Genomic DNA, 20,934 nt, shown 5'->3' on the forward strand with positions numbered 1-20,934 from the left:
CACACACACACACACACACACACACACACACACACACACACACACAACACATTTACATATACATACACAAACACACACACATATACATACATATAGAAACGCATACATACACATAGACACACAGACACACACACAAATACATACAAAAAGAAGCACATACATACAGAAACGTACACACACACAAATACATACATACACACACACACACACATACATACCCAAACTTGCACACACACAAATACATACTGAAACACACACATATACATAAACAAACATGCACACACACAAAAATACATACACAAACATGTACACACACATACATACATGAACATGCACACATAAACATATACATACACAAACAAGTACACATACACAGATATATACAAACACGCATGTACACATAGATACATGAACACATACACATGCACACACAGACTCACAAAGATGTCTCATTTGGTCAGAGACTGTAAATCTGAGGAACAGCTGATGAATCTAGGACATCTCATCGCATGCCAAACACAAAAGACGTTTTTGTGAAAGTGTTTCTGAATCTTTTATTGTCCTGCAGGTTTGTTACAGATGCAGTTGATTCTGCACTACGATGAGACGTACCGAGAGGTCAAGTACGGCACATTAGGGCTGGAGGACATCGACAATAAAATGCTGATGGGGATCAACGTTACGCCTATCGTCGGCCTGCTCTACACACCGGTGCTCATTAGGTAGAAAACAGACCATTTATGTATTTCTGCTTACGTTATATCACTTTGCTCATTTAGTTGTTTGGTTTGCTCGTCACCCACCGCCACAATTATTAGCAGCACTTTCTCATCTAATGCTTGAGCAGTAATGGGCATCAAAGGTCTTTTCACAGCCTTTTTGTAAACCAGAAACGACTTGATAATGATAACTGCGGTCCAGTTTGCCCACTCGTTTTCTCCTTGCCTTTTCTGATTAAAAAAAAAGTTTCTCAATTTCTTGTTCAGGTTTCTGGGCACTAAATGGATGATGTTTCTGGCGTCAGGCATCTATGCTCTGTTTGTTTCAACCAATTACTGGGAGCGATATTACACTCTTGTGCCGTCAGCGGTGGCCATCGGTGTCGTCATCGTTCCACTGTGGGCGTCAATGGGAAACTACATCACTAGGTGAGGGGGCTCGGCATCAGCTGGTAGAGCATTAATTGTTGGAAAGTTTAAGGTTTTTTTACTTATACAATGTTCATGATGGAAGTCAATTTGGTGTGCGAAAGGGTTGTTCTGATATCGATACTAGTATCAGAAATACTTGCAGATACTGCAAAAAATCTGGCATTGGTAGAGTTTTTTTTTACTACTACAATGTTCTGTCATGATGGAAGTCTGTTGGTTGTGCCATAGGGTTCTTCCAATATCGATACTAGTATCGGAAATACTCACCAATACTGCAAACATTCTGGTATTGGTAGAGTTTTTTTATTTATTTTTTTTTACCAATATAGTGTTCTTTCGATACCGATACTAGTATCGGAAATACTCACCAATACTGCAAACATTCTGGCATTGGTAGAGTTTTTTTTTTTACTTATACAATGTTCTTTCATGATTGAAGTCTGTTAGATGTGCCATAGGGTTCTTCTAATACAGATACTAGTATTGGAAATACTCATCGATACTGCAAAAATTCTGCCATCGGTAGAGTTTTTTTTTCACAATTGCAATGTTCTGTCTTGATGGAAATATGTAATCTGTTGGGTGTGCCACTGGGTTTTTCCGATACCGATACTAGTATTGAAAATACTCACCGAAACTGCAAAAATTCTGGCATCGGTAGAGTTTTTTTACTAATACAATGTTTTGTCATGATGGAAATCTGTTGGTTGTGCCATAGAATTCTTCCAATACCGATTCTAGTATCGTAAATACTCAACAATACTGCAAACATTCTGGCATTGGTAGAGTTTTTTTTACTAAAACAATGTTCTTCTGATACTAGTATCGAAAATACTCACCGATACTGCAAAAATTCTGGCATCGGTAGAGTTTTTTTTACTAATACAATGTTCTGTCATGAGGGAAATCTGTTGGTTGTGCCATAGGGTTCTTCCGATACCTATTCTAGTATCGGAAATACTCACCAATACTGCAAACATTCTGGCATTGGTAGAGTTTTTTTTTTACTAATACAATGTTCTGTCATGATGGAAGTCTATCGGGTAGGGTTGTTCTGATACTAGTATGGGTAATACTTACCAATACTGCAAAAATTCTGTCATTGATAGAGGTTACTTTTAATATTACAATGTTCTGTCCTGATGGAACTAAGTCTGTTGGGTGTGCCATAGGGTTGTTCTGATACCGATACTAATATTAAAAGTACTCACTGATACTGCAAACATTCTGGCATTAGTAGAGTTTTTTTACTAATACAATGTTCTGTCATGATGGTAATCTGTTGGGTTTGCCATAGGGTAGTTCCGATACAAGTATGAGTCATACACAATCTGGCATCAGTATCAGTAAGTATTTAAAATTATATACTGAGCCGATACCATCTTTTTGATTGAGACGTATGCCCATGAGTTCATCTTTGCTGCTCAGAATGCAAACACAGAAAGTTGTGCTTTTGTTGCCATAGAAACCACTTTTATTATTCATATTCATTTTAAACGTTTTTTGCTCCTATTTTACACAGTAATCCATTGAATTATATTTTTCAGTCACTAAAGCTTTAAATTCTAAATGTTTTCACCTTGACACCTTATTTTTATTTTTTTTTAGCCTGAATTAGATTAGATCAAATCAGAAAAATATCTTATACCTCAATATAATATCTAATACTGTACAACTCTCTTTTTTTTCAGTTTACAGCGTTTTATTTATGGCTGAGCTTGTTTTAGTAATAAATAGTACATAATATTATTGTTGAATGTCTGATAGCAAAGATAATACAAATACTCTGTTCAGTACTCAGTATTGTCGTCAACATTTAAATACCACAGTGTTGCTTGCTTTAGAAATTTGCAGCGTGTTTTTGGCGATCCTCTTCCACCCCAGCTCCTGTGGATTGGTCCTGTGGACCTGTGGATTGATCTGCTATGAGTATTGCTATGAGTAATGCAGTAGTGTGTTATATTCTCAGTAAGCAAGTCTGTGAATGTTCTGGCTGTCACAAGTCTCTGCAATAGTAGGCAGCAGCAGCAGCAAAGCAGATTTACAACACCAAGACCAAACACATCAATATTACTATGTAGATATTCATTAGCCAACTAAAAATCTCTCAGAGAGTTATGATGACAGAAATACTTTTAATCAACAGAGATGGTTTAAATCGATCAATGATGTGGCTCTAAATACATCTAAAATAGTACATAGGATTTATTAAGATTTAGTTCCGATAATTAGTTTTTTAGGAAAAACTCACAAATTTTGTCATATTATTTCTTAAAACAAGCCATATTTTTGCTTGTCTAGAAAATGCTTCTTGATTTAAGAATATGTAGATATTTGGATTAGAAACAAGACAAAGAATTTAAGTAAGAAAAGCATTTTTGCAGTGTTTAGATGGTCTCAGTGTGACCAAAAGCTCATTTAAACACTTCCAGTCAGATTCTCTAACTAACAACCCACCCGCTCTCTTGCTCCTCTGTGTCAGAATGGCCCAGCAGTACTACGAGTTTGTGAATTACAAGGATGAAAATGTCCAGGAGCAGAAAAAACCTCCCAAAGGAGCTTTCCATTCCTACATCATCATCTTCCAGTCCGTCTTCTACATCATTTTTCATGTGAGTATAGATGAGCGATGTGTGAATTGCACTCAGCCGTGAAGATCCACTAATAGTTAACCCGTGATTAGTTGTGTTGTTCTCTTTGCCATCAGAATCAAAGTGTTTATATGCATTCACAGCTGTGTGTGTGTGTATGTGTCAGATGCCGGCTGCATATGTGGGTTTTTTACATTAATATGCTGCTATAAATAGCTTTCTCTCTCTCTCTGTGTGTGTGTGTGTGTCTTTCTCTGCAGCTGAGTTTCGTGTTTGCCGAGTTCCCCACGGTGCTGTTCCTCAATAACTATCTGAATGATTACAGACATACTCTCTTCAAAGTCTCACAGTGTGGTAAAATACCCTCTTTCTCTCAATCTTGTTCTCTTTTTAGCTTCACATGCTGATATTTTCATTAAATATTATATTCACTTATTATTAGTGCTCATGTGTTTCTTGTAAAGCAAGCAAACAGGCGAACTTTATAAAAACTCTTTCAAAACTGAAGCACTGCATTTTCACTGGAGATACTTTTTTTTAAAAGGGAAAGGAGTTTTTTGGGGTATTTCTAGAAGTTTAAACAACTATAAAAATATCTATGAAACTACAATGGTAAACACTAGGTATATATAGGTATATATATATATCGTAAGAGAACAATAAGACATACAAACAAACCTAGAAAAACAATAGAAAACCAAGTATATTACTTGAACCCAGTGACGCCAGGAAGAATAGTTGACACTTCTGGTACTCTTTTAAACTTGTGAATGCAACTGCATTAAAAATAACACAATATCAAAGTAATATTTAGTTATTAACATTCAAAAGTTTGTCAAAAATTATTTTTAGTTAATATTGTGTATTTACTTGATATTGTGTATGAATGTGTGTGTAAATGTGTGTGTGGATATTTCACAGAGATGGGTTGCGGCTGGAAGGGCATCCGCTGTATAAAAACTTGCTGGATAAGTTGGCGGTTCATTTCGCTGTGGCGACCCCGGATTAATAAAGGGACTAAGCCAACAAGAAAATGAATGAATGAGTTTACTTGATCACAATATGATAAACATTGTAATACTGTCATGTGATTCTTCTGAAATAAATAAATACAGTATGCTATAAATATACCATATTTTTAATTCAAAATTTACATTTTGATTCAAAAACTTGAGAAGATTGCATTCATTTATTTTTTAAATCTTTATTTATTTATTTATTATTTTATTATTTATTTATTTATTTTATTTTGTTACTCTTTTTTATTTTACTAGAGCGTAACACCAAATCAGAGATACGTCAGAAATTAGTAATTCTTTCCATTTCATAAATTTCTCTAATTGTTTTGATTGTTTAGAAACTAAACTTATAAGACAGTTGTTGCTTAACTTTATTGGTGATTCCAAATATGTAATATTTGATGTTTCCCCATTCAGACTGAATGCTCGAGAGGCGTTTCAAAGATGGCTGCTAAGTGAAATGACTTGCCTTAAAGGGACTTTGGTGTGAAAGACAAGAGGAGGAGCATAAAAATAAAACCCGCCCCTACTCAATATTCAGTTTAAGTTGGAAATGCGTCATCATGCTGAAAAAAAAAATCTGCAGCACTTTCCGTTTCACGCTAACTTTTAAACTCTTATTTTTAAAGTACAGTAAAGCTGTGGACTTTTTTTAATCGACTTACTATGCTGAATAGATAACCAACTCCAATTAACACCAGCAAAAAGCTCATCAAAACCATCTTGAATGCACAAAGGCTTCTTGTGTTAAAAAACAAGAGCATATCTCACAAAATCAAATGAAACGTGTCAAGAATATTTGAATTCCTTTCTCTGGTGTGGGGGAAAGAAAAAAAATCCGTCATTTGGCAATTAGAAACTTCACACTTCTGACTAGCTGCAAAGCAGAGTGTCAGCACATCTGCTCCTCTCTCTTCTGCTGTGTCTGGCTCTCTCCGCAGCCATGACGTTCACAGTTTTTATTTAAACCACTATTTGACTTTGAAAATAGCCAGTCAATCACACCACATCACCAGCAGCGCTGTTTAACGCAGAAAAAAAGTCACCCACTTGCCATATTGTACAATGACAAACATGTGAAAGACGCAGTTTGGATCAAAAAGTTTATGCTTCCAGACCTAATGTGACCTAAATTTAAATCGGATGCAGTCTGGTTAGATAACTCCTGCTCTGTTTCCTCTCTCTCTCTCTCTCTCTCTCTCTCTCTCTCTCTCTCTCTCAGGAGCCGGCGGCAAAGGAGTGATTGAGAATTTCAATAAGACGGTTTTGAAGAGTCTGCCTCGCTCTCTGCTGCTTATCGAGGTGGAGAGTGCGCTCATGGGAGCAGCGTTTCTGTCCATGCTCATAGTAAGACCTTCATCATCATCATCATCGTTGCTATGCTGACGTATTTATCCTCCACATCACCTTAAATACCCACAGCATTAGCACTAAATCAATGAGCGAAAGAGAGTAGAGTGTTTCTTTATAGTCTCTTCACGTAGACCACTGAAGAGCCTAAGGTGGTCCGGGACCATGCTTTTTAGTTTAGTAACTCAAGCGATGATGTTCAAACAGAATGTGCTGCAAAGAAATGAAATAACTAGCTTCAAGCTTCCAAGTCTATACCCTTCTTGTTCTTAACATGCCCTAAACATAGAAGGGTATTTTGAAAAGTGTTGGAAACCTGTAACCATCGACTTTCATAGTAATTTAATTTTTAACTACGGAAGCCAATGGGTTTCCCAGTATGGTTTGTGGCTGGAGGGGCATCCACTGCCTAAAACGTATGCTGGATAAGTTGAATTAGGTCCCCTGATAAATAAAGGGACTCAGCCAAAGGAAAATGAATGAAGTCAATGGGTACAGGTTTCTACATTCTTCAGAATATCTTCAGTTGTGTTTAATGGAACCAATTGAGGGTAAGTAAATAGTGAGTATGGTTTCATTTTTAGGTGGACTATCTCTTTAAGTAACTGTACAAGTGTGTTGTTAATATCACGCAGTATTGATAAATCTAGTTACACTGTAACAAGAACATATTAACATAAACGACTGACTTTATTTACATTTTTATAAATAATTTCCATGATCATGTAATGAAAGTGGATGAGTCAATATGTGTCTCAATATATAGTATAGCGGTTAACAATACACGTAAAGCGAAAGTTCACCCAAAAAAGAAAATTGAATCATCATTTACTCTACAATCAGTTGTCACAAACCTGTCTTTCTTTTGAACACAAAATAAATTTGGTTTGGAAAATGTTGGAAACCTGTAACCATTGACTTCTATTTTCATTTTTTCCTACTACAGAAGTCAATGGGTACAGTTTTCTTATTCTTCACAACATATTCTTTTGTGTTTAACAGAGGAAAGTAACTCATTGAGGTTTGGAACCACTTAAGGGAGAGTAAATACTGAGTATGTTTTTTATTTTTGGGTTAACTTTAATTTTAAGTAACTCTACAATTGTGTTGTTAATATTATGCAGTATTTATAATTGTAGCTACACCTTAACAAGAACATATTAACATAAACGACTGACTTTATATACATTTATTTCTAAATAATTTCTACGATCACGTAATGAAAAAAAAAAAAAAATTTAAATTAAATTAAAAAAGGCATTATTTTTTATTTCATAGATTAAGTTTTTAGTTACAATAATCCCCAAATCATCCCGCATAAATTCACAGATTTTTATTTACAAAGTTCTGTGCAGAAATAGCAAAAATGTCCCCTAGATTCTGTCTGGCCCTACTTATGACTTAAATAAATCACTGTGAAATTATCATAAAATTGATCCATATGGCTCATTCACTATGTTCCAAGTGAAACTAAAGCTGATATTCAGTCATCGAAAGGGTGCTTTTTATTAACCGTCATTTTCTTTCATAAATGTACATATTGATTCTATCTGTATCAAATATGTTTCAGTTAAAGCACATTTATACTGCAATATTCCATTCCAGTGCCATTTATGTATGTATAATAATATTAATAATAATAGTAATAGTAATAATAATAAATAGTTTAATTTTAAAGCCTTGACAACAAAATATCTGTAAAGATTATTTCATTAAAGGCTGTGAAAGAACATTCTATAACTTTCTATTTAAAAAAATGATGATCAGTTTCACACTTTTATTCTGCTTGGATATCCAGAGCTTATATTTTTATCCTGAATTTTATCCTATATTGGGACTTTAAATATAGTCCCCGAGTGCTGTTACGTACTCGTAATTTCACAGTTCATGTTCCATGCTAAAAAGGATTTTTATGTTTTAAGAGAACTCTTCTTTTTTAAAGTGTGCTATCAATGTTCCCTTAATAGTTCCTGCTGCTGTGTGGAGCTGCATACCGGCCCACAGAAGAAATTGACCTGCGCAGCATTGGCTGGGGAAACATCTTCCAGCTGCCCTTCAAGCACTTACGAGATTACCGCATCCGCCTGCTCTGCCCGTTCTTCATCTACTCTGGCTTTGAAGTGCTCTTTGCCGTCCAGGGCCTCACACTGGTTAGTGAGAAAATACACTGAATGTACACAGATACACTCCCAACATCACAATGTCAGCTCTCGGGATTTTTTAGCTTAACAAGGTTGCCATTCTGCAAAATAGTTCACCTGAATATGAAAATGTGTCAACATTTACTGACCCTCGTGTAGCTAGGAGGTTTCTGTTCCTCTATTGTGTGTGCAGAGAACCGAAGCTAAGAAATCTGAAGTGAGAGGTTTAACCTAACAGATGTGAAGCTTTAAAGAGTTTTTTTTAATTTTGAAATGTTCTTTGTGGTCATATTATTAATATTTTAGCACAAAAAACATCATAATATAGAAGTAACTGACTATTTTCTGTGCTCTTTTTGACCCTTAATATCAAAATGTGCTGTTTGAATGGGCATGGCCGATTGTAGACTCAGAAGTAAGCACCCACTGCTCTGATTGGCTAACAGTTTTGCATATTAACAGGCAGCGAAGTAGATGTGGGTTGATATTTTGTGGAGGCGGGGCTTATCCACCCTATTACATCATAAAGTAGAACATTCCAGACACTGTTGTTTTGTCAGACTGCCTTCAATATAAGCTGATTTTAGAGAAACCACAAAGTGTTGAGTTCTGAAACTTGCAGGATGTTTTTATAGTATCATGAGCTCCCATATGTCTAAAAATCAAAGGATTTACGGTTTCTCAGTTCATGGCCCCTTTAAGTGATGAATAAATTTTATTTAGGCACACAAAAATAGAGTAGATCACATATGGTCAACATGGGAGCTTGTGTTTGTGATGCAAGAATAACCAATGTGATATGCTTTAGCAACAGACTGCTGAACAACACGTGTTAAACAATGTGAAGACTTGTGCGACCGACATTGCTTCTATCCTGAACTTGAAAATATGATTGACAGAATCTTAGAAATGCTGGATTAAGATCGTTTAGAGGGGTTGAATGGAGATCACGATCTTTTTATGATTAATTGTGCAGCTCTAGTATGTGTTTAATATTTATTTAGATGGACAAAATAAGCCTAAATAAAACCTGATTCATGATCAAGCAATTGTATCTCTTCTCAAAAATTACTGTAGATTAAGCCTTGTGCATCCTTATGGAGACTTCTGTCTTTTTCAGTTTAGTTTTTGTGATCATTTTGGTTGTTAATGTAAATAGCACACATTCATTCATTCATTTTCCTTTGGCTTAATCCCTTGTTTATCAGGGGTTGCCACAGCGGAATGAATTAACAACCATTCTGGCATATGTTTTATGCATGTTTTATGCCAACTGGCCCAGCCAGGACTCGAACCAGCAAACCTTCTTGCTGTGACAGTGCTAACCACTGAGCCACCTTGCTTCCCCTAAATAGCATACATTATCAATATAGGCCCATTCTGAAAATGTAGCCTTATATACATTTCTGGACATCGTGAATTATGTAGCCAGAAGTATGTATGGCTGCATTTCATCTTCAAAACGAATGCTACTTAGTGGCATGATGGCGTTCCTTTTCGCGATTACCAGCTGACCGCTTACCTCCGTATGGACTGCTTTCCTGCTGTTACCAGTTTGTCCAGTAGCTCGCCATGTACGTTGGTCAACTTGATACACAGAGCTGACCACAACGACCGGGTTCGAGTCCAGCAAAGAACGGTTCCAGAAAGTAGGCAAGATAAAAATAGAAGCCAAAAAATAAAATAACCAACTACATTACAGTGCGAGAAAGTGGAAAAATCTGAAAACGTGGTAAAAATCAGACGAGGGCTTTTCTTTTTCTGTATTGCTTTTTAAAACTGTTGATTGGGTTTAGGGAAGTGGGAGGGTGGGTCAATCGGTGCTTTTAAAAGCACTATTAGTTGGGTTTAGGGAAGGAGGAGGGTGGGTCAGTCGATCGGTCAGTCAGTCAGTCTCTAGTGGCCTCTGGTGGATTTACACGAGAACAGCAGGCGCAAATGGCACTTGCAGGAGAAAATTTGAGATTTAAAAAAGCATACACAGAACCTCTTGTGGAAAACAAAAACTGCAATAAAGCTCCTGGGACATATTTGGCACTTTCCAGAAATGTATATAGTGATACGTTTTCAGAATGAGCCTGGGTTGTACATTTTGGAGTTATTTCTATTTAATTTTTACTCTTTTCATAAATTTAATTTACAGTAAGAACAAAAATAGTTTCTCTCTGGATCTCCAGGACAAAAAATGGCCCCCTTAAAAACCTTCTCAAAAAAAGCAATATTTCATGATAGCGTTTACATTCTTTACTAACAGTCTTGTTGGCAAGGCTAACACATTTTAGCTTTTATTAATATATATATTTTTTAAGTTAAAACTTTTTGCACTGCAGTGCAAATAATAACAATATTGTGATTATAACTATGTCAGTGTGTTTGTATAAATATCAAAAATGGTTATTAATGTATGTTCTGAGATGTAAAGGGTTCTTTTTCATGTGACACTGTAAAAAATAAAGCATCATTTTTGAGTCTGTTAATAAGCTTTGAAACACAAGTTATTTTAGGAGGTTTCTGTTCCTCTATTGTATGTGGAGATAACCACAGCTAAGAAGACATTTGAAGTAAGAGATTTAACATAAGAGATGTGAAGCTTTAAATAGAAAACAAATGAGCTGTTTTTTTTTATATAAACTGTCCTTTTTTTGGTCACATCATTGATATTATAGCACAAAAACATCATTATATAGAAGTAATTGACTATTTTCTGTGCTGTCCTTAGCACTGTACAAAATGTTGCATCAAAATGATAAAATCATGACGCATCAAAAATGTTTTTTTAATCATTGACTAGAAAAACTAATAACAAAAAAAAATGCTCCGATTTTAGCATTAAAAAATATTTTTAAATCAATTTTAAAGTTTTTTTTACACTTATGAATGAATTTAGTAGTTTGATTATGACTAAAGGTAGCAGGGTTAAATCCATCAGTTAATATATATAAAAGCGTTTTAATATTCCTTCATGACCTTTTATCGAATCTTCTACATTTTCAGACAGAAACCTCATTTAGGATATCTCAATTTGTGCCATACAGGTTTGCCAATAAATGATGACAGAATTTCCCATTTTTGGCATTCAGGTTAATTAATCTATTAAAGTAACAGCGCACAGTCACTCACAGATTGTCTCCTTTTTTTATCCGCTGTGTTTCTCAGTCATATGGAGTGTGTGCAGTGGGCATGGAGAAGCTGTGGCTGTTGGTTATGGTGTACGGTTTGTCATCCTCCATCTGTTCGGCTCTTGCTTTGGCATTGTTGCGATTGCCCAGGCCCGTTATTCTCCTAGCAGGAGCGTTTGTGCACTTCGTGTTGATCATCGCTCTGATGTGCTGGTCGCCCACTCCTCGGGACACCAGCCGTCTTCCTTATCTGCTCGTGGTCTCTGCACTTTGGGGCCTGGGCACTGCCCTTAACAAAACCGGACTGAGCAGTGAGTACATACGCCATTTATACATTAAGTGTACACTACCTGACAAAAGTCTTGTTGTTAATCCCAGTCGTAAGAGCAACAAATAATAACTTGACTTCTAGTTGATCATTTGGAAAAGCGACATGAACATTATTGAGCATGTCTGGGGTAAGAAGCATTGAAGATGAATCCAAAGAATCAAGGCATGATCATATTTTATTTTGGTAAAATAAGCGTAATCCAGAGGCCTTTGTCTTTCATATAAGCCACTTCTGATACCAAATGATCAACTAGAAGTCAAATTATTATTTGTTGTTCCTAATACTTGGATCGGCAACAAGACTTTTGTCAGGAAGTGTATGTTCATGTGATGATAAATAATATAACGTTGTTGTGTGCAGCTCTGCTGGGGATGCTGTATGAGGACAAGGAGCGACTGGACTTTGTTTACACCATCTATCATTGGTGGCAAGCTATTGCCATCTTCATCGTCTACCTCTGGTCTGCATTACCTATGCGGGTAAAAAAAAATTACCTCAATGCATATCATTGCATTTACTGTGACTGTTAGATCGCACACAAATGTTAGGTCACACTCTCCATGCCAGATATATAACATCTGGATGGCCAATCCTGTCAGGAAATGTCAGTTTCTCCAGGTATCCAGACAACAAGCCAGCAGAGTTTCCAATACCCAAATCGGTTAACCAGTATTCAAGTGAATTACTATCAATATAGGAGTTGACTGAGAAAGCCAGAGAGGAGCAGAAGCAGGTGACCAAGTTATGATGATAAAGAAATAGCAGAGTTTATTGAATAATCTTAGGCCTAATCCCAATTCTACTCCTTAGCCCTTCCCCTTATCCCTACCCCTCGTTTTGCGCGTGCCCGTGAAGGGGTAGTGATGTCCCAATTCTCTTTAGCTTGAAGGCGTAGGGCTGAGGGCAAGGGGTATACACCCCATCAAACGAAGATTTTTCAGGACCACACTCGAAACCAAGGAAAAATTTTCCAGAATTCGCCAGCCACAGCTGCACCCGGAAGTAAAGAGATCAACAAATTGGTATTTTTTGTCAACATTTTTACAACAAACAAACACGTTTTGACATATTCATAACCGTGTTTGTGTTTTACTGTCATGGTTTAAAAAAAAAAAACGCAGACACACACACGAACACACACTATACTCCATGTAGAAGACAGAAACTAAGCTGATGATTAACAGTAAAAATTACATTTTTACCTCATCCCAACAGGGTTAAACACCAACAATCAAGAATGCATGATTATATGGTGTTATTGCTTTGAAATAAAAAAGTCAATATAATGGAAGTCAATGGGGCAAAAACAGCCACCAACATAACAAAAGAGAAGTACATTTTGAAAGCATTTTCTCAAAATATGTATCAAAATAAGGTTTGTCACCAAAAAATATTCCATTTGCTAAAACAAAGAGGAAGTTGTGGCCAAATTAAGACTAAAAAATCACCCCAGAATGGATGAAAACATCCCCAGCAACACACAAGAGTTAAATATTTGCAGGCAGAAAAATCCATTGTCCATTGTAAATAGTGCAGTCCCTTTTAAAACACCCTCAAACTGACATTTTTTTTTCACAGGAAAACTTCTCATGGTCGAAATAACTTGTAAATTTGTCTTTAAATGTTGGCGCAATAGCCTAGTGGTTAACGTGCCGACATATGGTGCAATAGCACGTCAGGACGTCGCAAGTTCGAATCCCGGCTTGAGGACATTTCCCTACCCCTCTCCCTCTTTCTCCCACTTCGCTTCCTGTCTTGATACTGTCCTATCTAATAAAGGCAAAAAGGCCAAAAATAAATCTTTAAAAAAAAAAAATGTGTCTTTAAACACAGAGATATCCGTTTTCCACATGATCACACTATTGTAAATGAATGTTTCTCTGTGGTCTCTTTCCAAGGCTAAGCTGGGGCTGCTGTTGTTGACTCTCCTAGTGGCGTCTCTCTGTTACGTGCAGATGGAGCGACGTCTGGCCAAGAAAATTCCCTTCAGGTTGCCACGAATCCCCCGTCCTCGACACAAGGTAATTCATCTATTAATGTTTTCCTGCCAATAGGAGCTTTATGCATTTAATAAAAATGAAAAAAAAAATCTTTATCATAATAATGGCCATTATTGCAGTGAGTTGTTTTAATTTATTGCTTCAGAACTGTAACCTTTAACAGCACCTCTTTATTACCACCATTGGCTCATTCTCAGTTTGTAAAATCAAACAAATGTACTTACTAAGGCCCTGTATACAGTGCACTTTCTCTCATCCGATCACAAGGGGTCATTCGAGACACAAGCTTTTTTTTCTCTTTTGACCACTTGTGTTCAATTTCGTCTAGACTCTTTCCTCTTATTTCGTCATGCTGGACAATACTTTCATAGACTTTTGAGTACTATTGACTAGACTACAGAGTTTACGAGAAAGAAAACAAGCAGATGAAAAGAATGCCAGCTATGAATTTATATTGCATGTGTAATATCTTGTCATGGTGCACGTTCGCGTTCTCATAACATGTTATGATTATGTTTGCAGTCAGTCAGTAAACTGGTTAAATGCAATCCAATCAAATGAATTGTCAACTACAATCCGGACGAATAAGAGGTCAAAAAGGACAATCTCAAAACATTTCAGACCATTTATAGATTAAATGTAATTTTTTTAGATCATAAGTTCATTTATTAGGGGTCTCCACTGCGGAATGAACCGCCAGCTATTCTGACATATGTTTTACGCAGCAGATGCCTTTGCAACCACAACTCGGTAATGTGAAACATACATGCTAACATTCACACAAACACTCATACACTACAGGCAATTTAGTTCACCCAATTCACCTATATCGCGTGACTTTAGACTGTGGGGGAAACCAGAGCAAACCCACCGGCAAAACCGGAGGAAACCTACCGAACACGGGAAGAACATATAAACTCCACACAGTAATGCCAACTGGCCCATCCGGGACTCGAACCAGTAACATTCCGGCTGTTAGGCGACAGTGCTAACCACTGAGCCACCGTGCCATCCCGGATTACAAGTTAGCAATGGTAAATACAATTGTAAATGAATTGTATTTACAATTGCAAACTTATGATCTTACAATAAATACATTGTAACACTACAAATAAACATGGCCTGTCAGTTGTATATTTGCTAAAGCATTTGCAATAATTCTGTCATACAAAAATTGAGTGGTGGAAAAAGATGAATCACAATATTTTTTTTTGGACATAATATGTGTACTTAGTGTATTATCTGTGTGTATAAATACACACATGCATGCATATATTTAAGAAAATGATTATTTATATTTAGCTATCTACTATACAGGTATATGACACAAAGTATATTTCAATTAAAACATCTTTCAAGAGTTTACACTTAGCTTGATAAAAAAGCATGTTTGGCATGCTGTCCCGGGAGAGCCCTGAACTCAGAATCAGAATCCTCAAGCCTGAGGGCTCCCTCCTGTTTGAAGGGCGAGGGTAGAGTTTGAAATCAGGTAGGTCTCGAGAGCTCCCCTGCTAGGGAACGTGTTAGGAACAGCCAGATATATCTGGCTAAGAATTGTCTTAAGATGCAACTTTGGTTTAGTCAATTTATTTATGATGTATGTCTTTGGACGGTGGGAGAAAACCGGGGAACCTGGGGAAAACCACGCAAGCACGGGGAGAACATGCAAACTCTGCACAGAAACGCCGACTGGCCCAGTGAGGGATCCGACCAGTGGCATTCTTGCTGTGATGCAACAGTGCTTATCACTGGGCTGCCGTGGCTCCCTATCAGAGAAGGAAAGAAGTTGGGGTGAGAGGGGGGATTCTTCAAGACGAAGACGAATAAAGTGGAAAACTTATTTATAGTGAGTCAGTATTCATCTGATTGGCGCAATTATGATGCAGCACCTGCTGTGATCAATCATAAGCATGTGATCCTCTCGAAATTAGTTTGTAAATAAACCGCACATATAACAAAAATGTTTTGTATACACTGTAAAAAAATGCTGAATTCCACAATTCCTACATGTTGCCCAACACAAATTGATAAATAAGAAGTTAACATTTTTACAAATTAAAGAGTATTAAACATAAAACAATTAAGTTGTCACTTAAAAATGAGAATTTTGTTGTTGTGAACAAGCAACAAAAGTAATTTTTTGAGTTTAGCTTTGTTTTATGTATGTGCGTGTATCCCTTAGACATAAATAAACATGACATAAATGTACACACATGTATATTATGTCAAAACAAACTTTTATTTTGGATGTGATTAATCTAAAAAAATTCTGAACTGCAATTTTAGTAGCATGACTACTGTTCCAGGTGGATGGATCACTGCTTTTGTCATGGTTATACAGTGAGGAAATTAAGTCACCATTTTTCTTAGTAAACCTATTTCTAAAGGTGCTGTTGACTTAAAATTTTCCCCGGATGTCGGTATCAACCAAAGAAATCCATATATGCAAAAAAAAACCAAATCTAATTAGTTTACAGATGAAATTAAGGAAGATGCAGAAAGGCAGTGAAATCCCACACAGCAGCTGAAATCTCTCATTATTCTTCAGCAACTCTCTGCCCTTCTTAAGTGTAAATTAATATTTGCTGCTTCAGTCCAACATCTACATTAGCAGGATGATGAAGATAAAACCAGGGTGGAAAATTCAGCAAGGCAGTGATCCAAAACTCAGGCAAAGAAACTCTCAAGTGCTTTCAGAGAAAGAAAATCAAGCTGTAGAATGGCCCAGCCAATCACCTGACCTAAATCCAACATAGAATATAAAATAAAGATCAGATTTGATAGATGAGACCCACCGAACCATCAAGATATTTACACTCAAGTCTGTGGAAAAACTCCCACCTGAGCAATGCATGTGACTTCATTCTCCGTATGAGAGGTGTCTTTAGGCTGCCATCACCAAAAAAGGCTTTTACATAAAGTACTAAATACATTTCAGTAGTTCAGCACTTTCTCCATGTGTCATGTATTGTTATTATACACTCATTTTTTTTTAGATGTTTTTGTTTTGTTTTATTTTTTTATGTTTGTTCTGTTTACTAAAGTCTGGTTCGATTCCATGTCAACAGCTCCTTTAGAAATATTATTCCCAGGAAAATACATGACATGCTCAATACTTATTTCTGTTATAATGACAATTAACTGTTCCTCAAAGGTCAAAGGTTATCGATACCTCGAGGAAGAGAATTCTGATGAATCCGACACAGACCTGAGTGATGCAGACGACGATGATGATAAAGAGGAGGACGAGAGGATGTTGGTGGAGGAGGACAGAAATACAGACGGCGATTCCCAGGGATCACCGGGACCAGAGAGGAAGCGGGTTCGAGACCGCAGGAGGAAACACGACAACACTGCCTACGAGCAGGCCGGAGAGAGAGACGACTACGTTCAACACTGAACAAAAACTGAAAAAAGAAGAGGTGAAAGATGAGCCTGTGCTGAAAAATACTGAATAGCAAGATTGAAAGAGAAGCAATGCTAAAGGGATATATTTCCTCACTTTTTTCCATTAAATATGTTTTTTTTTCGTTAGAAATGAAAAGTGAGGGTCGCTGATGAAAAACGTTAGGTCAGAAAGTAGTGTACAGTTAAACAAACATACCAAAAAAGTGGAAGTGACAAGAGCCATTTTCGTATCATTGAAAGGGGAAGTGAAAGGAGGAAACGGTGGATAAGTTCAGGTGGTTTGTTGCCATAGAAATAGATATTCTCCGTTTTCGAACGTGATGAACTCGAGTTTTATATTTCATTCCAATACCTTTTAGTGTGTGTGTGTGTGTGTGTGTGTGTGTGTGTGTGTGTGTGTGTGTGTGTGTGTGTGTGTGTGTGTGTGTGTGTGTTTTATATTCTTTATAGTCGTTTTCCTTGTAATTTAACAACTGAATGTCCCTCTATTAGAAAGTGTTAGATTTCATTTTTATATATTATCCCATACAGAAATCTGATGATATAAATTCATATTTGTAGTTTAAGTATATAATATATACAGTTGAAGTCACAAATATTAGCCCTTCTGAATATATTTTTCCCCAATTTCTGTTAAAAAAATTTTCAACACATTTCTAAACATAATAGTTTTAATAACTCATTCCTTTGCCATGATGACAGTACATAATATTTGACTAGAGTTTTTTTAAGATACTAGTATTCAGTTTAAAGTGCAATTTAAATCCTTAATCAGATTAATTGGGCAAGATAAGGCAATTAGGCAAGCCATTGTATAACAAATAAACAAGAATGTTCACTTAGCATGTTTCTTAATATCTGCAAACGTATTATGGTATTTTCATGCTTTAGAAGAGTCAAAAACTTACATACAGTGTCTTTAAGAGAGATGATCATTTTGACCTTATAATGGTTTAAAAAATTGAAAAACTGCTTTTATTCTAGCCATAATAAAACAAATAAGACTTTCTCCAGAAGAACAAAATGCCATAGGTAATATTGTGAAAATTTCCTTGCTCTCTTAAATATCAATTGGGAAATATTTGAAAAAGAAAAACTAATTCAGAGGAGAGCGAATCATATTGACTCCAACCATATATCAATTGTAACATACATTTTAAAATATTGCAAAATGGCCGCTTAAGTATTTTTTCCAACTATTTTAATTACAAATATGTACACATTTGTAATTTAAGGGATGAAAAAAATATATATGAAAGTGGCCGTTTTTGCAATATTTAGATATATGTGTTGCATATATATACAGTTGAAGCCAGAATTATTAGCCCCTTTTGATTTTTTTTTTTCTTTTTAAAATATTTCCTTGATGTTTAACAGATTCAGGAAATTTTCACAGTATGCCTGATAATATTTTTTCTTCTGAAGAAAGTCCTTTTTGTTTTATTAAGGCTAGAATTAAAGCAGTTTTCGATTTATTAAAACCATTTTAAGGTCTATATTATTAGCCCCTTTAAGGTATATGTTTTTTTGATAGTCTACAGGACAAACGTTATTGTCGTTCTACAATAACTTGCCTAATTACTGTAACCTGCCTAGTTAACTTAATTAACCTAGTTAATCCTTTAAATGTCACTTTTAACTGTATAGAAGTGTCTTGAAAAATATCTAGCAAAATATTATTTACTGTCATCATGGCAAAAATAAAATAAATCAGTTATTAGAAATGAGTTATTAAAACTAAAATAATTAGAAATGTGTTGAAAACATCTTCTCTTTGTTAAACTTAAATTGGTGGAAAAAATAAACAGGGCTAATAATTAAGGGAGGGGGTAATAATTTTGACTTCAATTGTGTGTGTGTGTGTGTGTGCGTGTGCGTGCTTGTGTGCGTGTGTGCGTGTGTCTGCGGGTACGTGCGTGCGTGTGTGTAAAAAAAAATCCATTTATGAACTTGTATGTCATATATGTAATTTGCATAAATTGTCATATATCAGATTTCTGTGTGGGATGTAGTTGTTTTGAATATTATTATAATAAAGATGATGAAGGAATTTTAAGTGCTGTAATTTGAACATGGTTCATAATAGTGTAATTATTTTTAGTGCAGAGTTGTTTTGCATTTTTTACCAGTTTCTCCTTCATTTTCAGTGGCGTTCTCACACACAATGCATTTTGCTTTCCACTTTTCCTCGTTTACAATGTTTTTTTCTATTTAAACATGTGCTAGGTAGACTTGTTGATCCTCTGCATTGGCCTTCTAAACATGTAGCACTTGTTTTACAGGAAAATATTTTTGCTTTTGCATTCACTCACAGTATTACTTAATTTTGGTTTTCAATTCTTAGCTGAAATCGGGATCTATCACTTAATAAGATGCAAAAACTTGGAGAGAGAAAAAAAGCTTGAGTCAAAACAAATTTAATACTTGTTCCTGATGATATATTGAGGTCTTATGAACAGAAAACTTTGGCCTATGCAAAAAATCTAACAAAAAACAAACTGAACATTACCTTTAATCCACAGCTTCTGCAAACGGTACTGAGTGTGTTCATGACAGTTTTCCTGTTGCACGATGCATGCACACACTGTAAAAGCCAACAGTCAACTTTATCAAATGAAATGAGTGTAGTTAACTCAAAATTTACTGAAAGTTAATTCTACTCACTTGAAAAGAGTTTTGAACACAGTGTTGAAGCTAATGAGTTAATTAAATACCTAAGCACTTCAACTAAAATGGATTAAGTTCACAGTACTCATTAGGATTTGTTTTTTAACTCAAATGGTTTGTAGCAATCAGGTTCCTCAAGCATTTTGAGTTGCATTAACTTATTGGGTTTTACAGTATTTAGTTGGTTTGAGTTCTTTCACCGGGTTTTGCTGTGCTCAAAATGCTTCGTTTACTCATGGATTAAGTTCACAGTACTTATTAGGATTAGTTTTTAAACCTAAATAGTTTGTTGCAATCAGTTTCATCACACGGTTTGAGTTACCTTAACTCTTTGGGTTTTACAGTGTAGGTACAAACATACACATTTGTGAAAATGTTTGTGTATTACGTTTTCAGGCTTTTAACGCACCCTAAATAAACATTTAGTAAAAAATATGTGACCCTGGACCACAACACCAGTCAAAAGTGTTAATTTTTGGAAAATAAGATGTATGGGTTATCTGAACGTTGAATTAAATAAGCTTTACATCGATGTAAACATTATAAGGAAGTCAGGATGCTATTTTATTGAGATACAACTATGAGGGTTAAAAAAAATCTAAATACTGAGGAAAATCGCCTATAAAGTTGTCCAAATGATGTTTTCAGCAATGCACATTACAGAGTTTTCCTATATGGTCCCACTTTCTATAAAGTGGCCTTAACTAATATGTACTTAAACTGAAATGAATAATTCATTACAATGTATTTATCATGTACAAGTCCATTGTACTTACGCTTGATTAAATACCTGCGTGTAATTATATTTGTAGTATTGCAGTAATTACATTTATAATGACACTGTTGACCATCCCTTACATCTTAACCCACACTTAAACCTACCAATACCACCAAACCTGTCACTAACCTTAATCACAACACATTATGAACACATTAAGTACATTGTATTTATAGTTTAGTGTAAATGCATAGTAGTTAAGGACACTTAATATAAAGTGGGACCTTATATATTTATGTAGGAAACTTAATTAATATCTCCATTAAACATGATCTTTACTAAATATTCGAATACGGTACTTTCAACCATACAATCTTTTTATTTGATTGCTGACAAAAACATACTGATGCAGCATAGGACATTGAAATATGGAAATGAC

General features: G+C 35.7%; 1 protein-coding gene across 3 annotated transcripts in view; it reads left to right on the forward strand.

Annotated features, from left to right (window-relative positions):
- The window catches only part of unc93b1 (unc-93 homolog B1, TLR signaling regulator), a 25,882-nt gene extending 5,670 nt beyond the window's left edge, over positions 1 to 20,212 (forward strand). Inside the window, exons 4-14 of one of the 3 annotated variants that reach the window (XR_012404140.1) lie at positions 569 to 722; positions 987 to 1,148; positions 3,634 to 3,763; positions 4,003 to 4,096; positions 5,984 to 6,108; positions 8,079 to 8,261; positions 11,409 to 11,682; positions 12,063 to 12,181; positions 13,601 to 13,723; positions 16,857 to 18,142; positions 18,494 to 20,212. Coding sequence is in view for 2 of the 3 variants with exons in the window: in NM_001288816.1 (NP_001275745.1) it covers positions 569 to 722; positions 987 to 1,148; positions 3,634 to 3,763; positions 4,003 to 4,096; positions 5,984 to 6,108; positions 8,079 to 8,261; positions 11,409 to 11,682; positions 12,063 to 12,181; positions 13,601 to 13,723; positions 16,857 to 17,102 (1,610 nt within the window). In the remaining variant the exon portion in view is untranslated. 3 annotated transcript variants of the gene reach the window in all.
- The last annotated feature ends 722 nt before the right edge of the window (positions 20,213 to 20,934 follow it).

The sequence above is a fragment of the Danio rerio genome, chromosome 1 (genome assembly GCF_049306965.1).
Source record: "Danio rerio strain Tuebingen ecotype United States chromosome 1, GRCz12tu, whole genome shotgun sequence".
Lineage (NCBI taxonomy): Eukaryota > Metazoa > Chordata > Actinopteri > Cypriniformes > Danionidae > Danio > Danio rerio.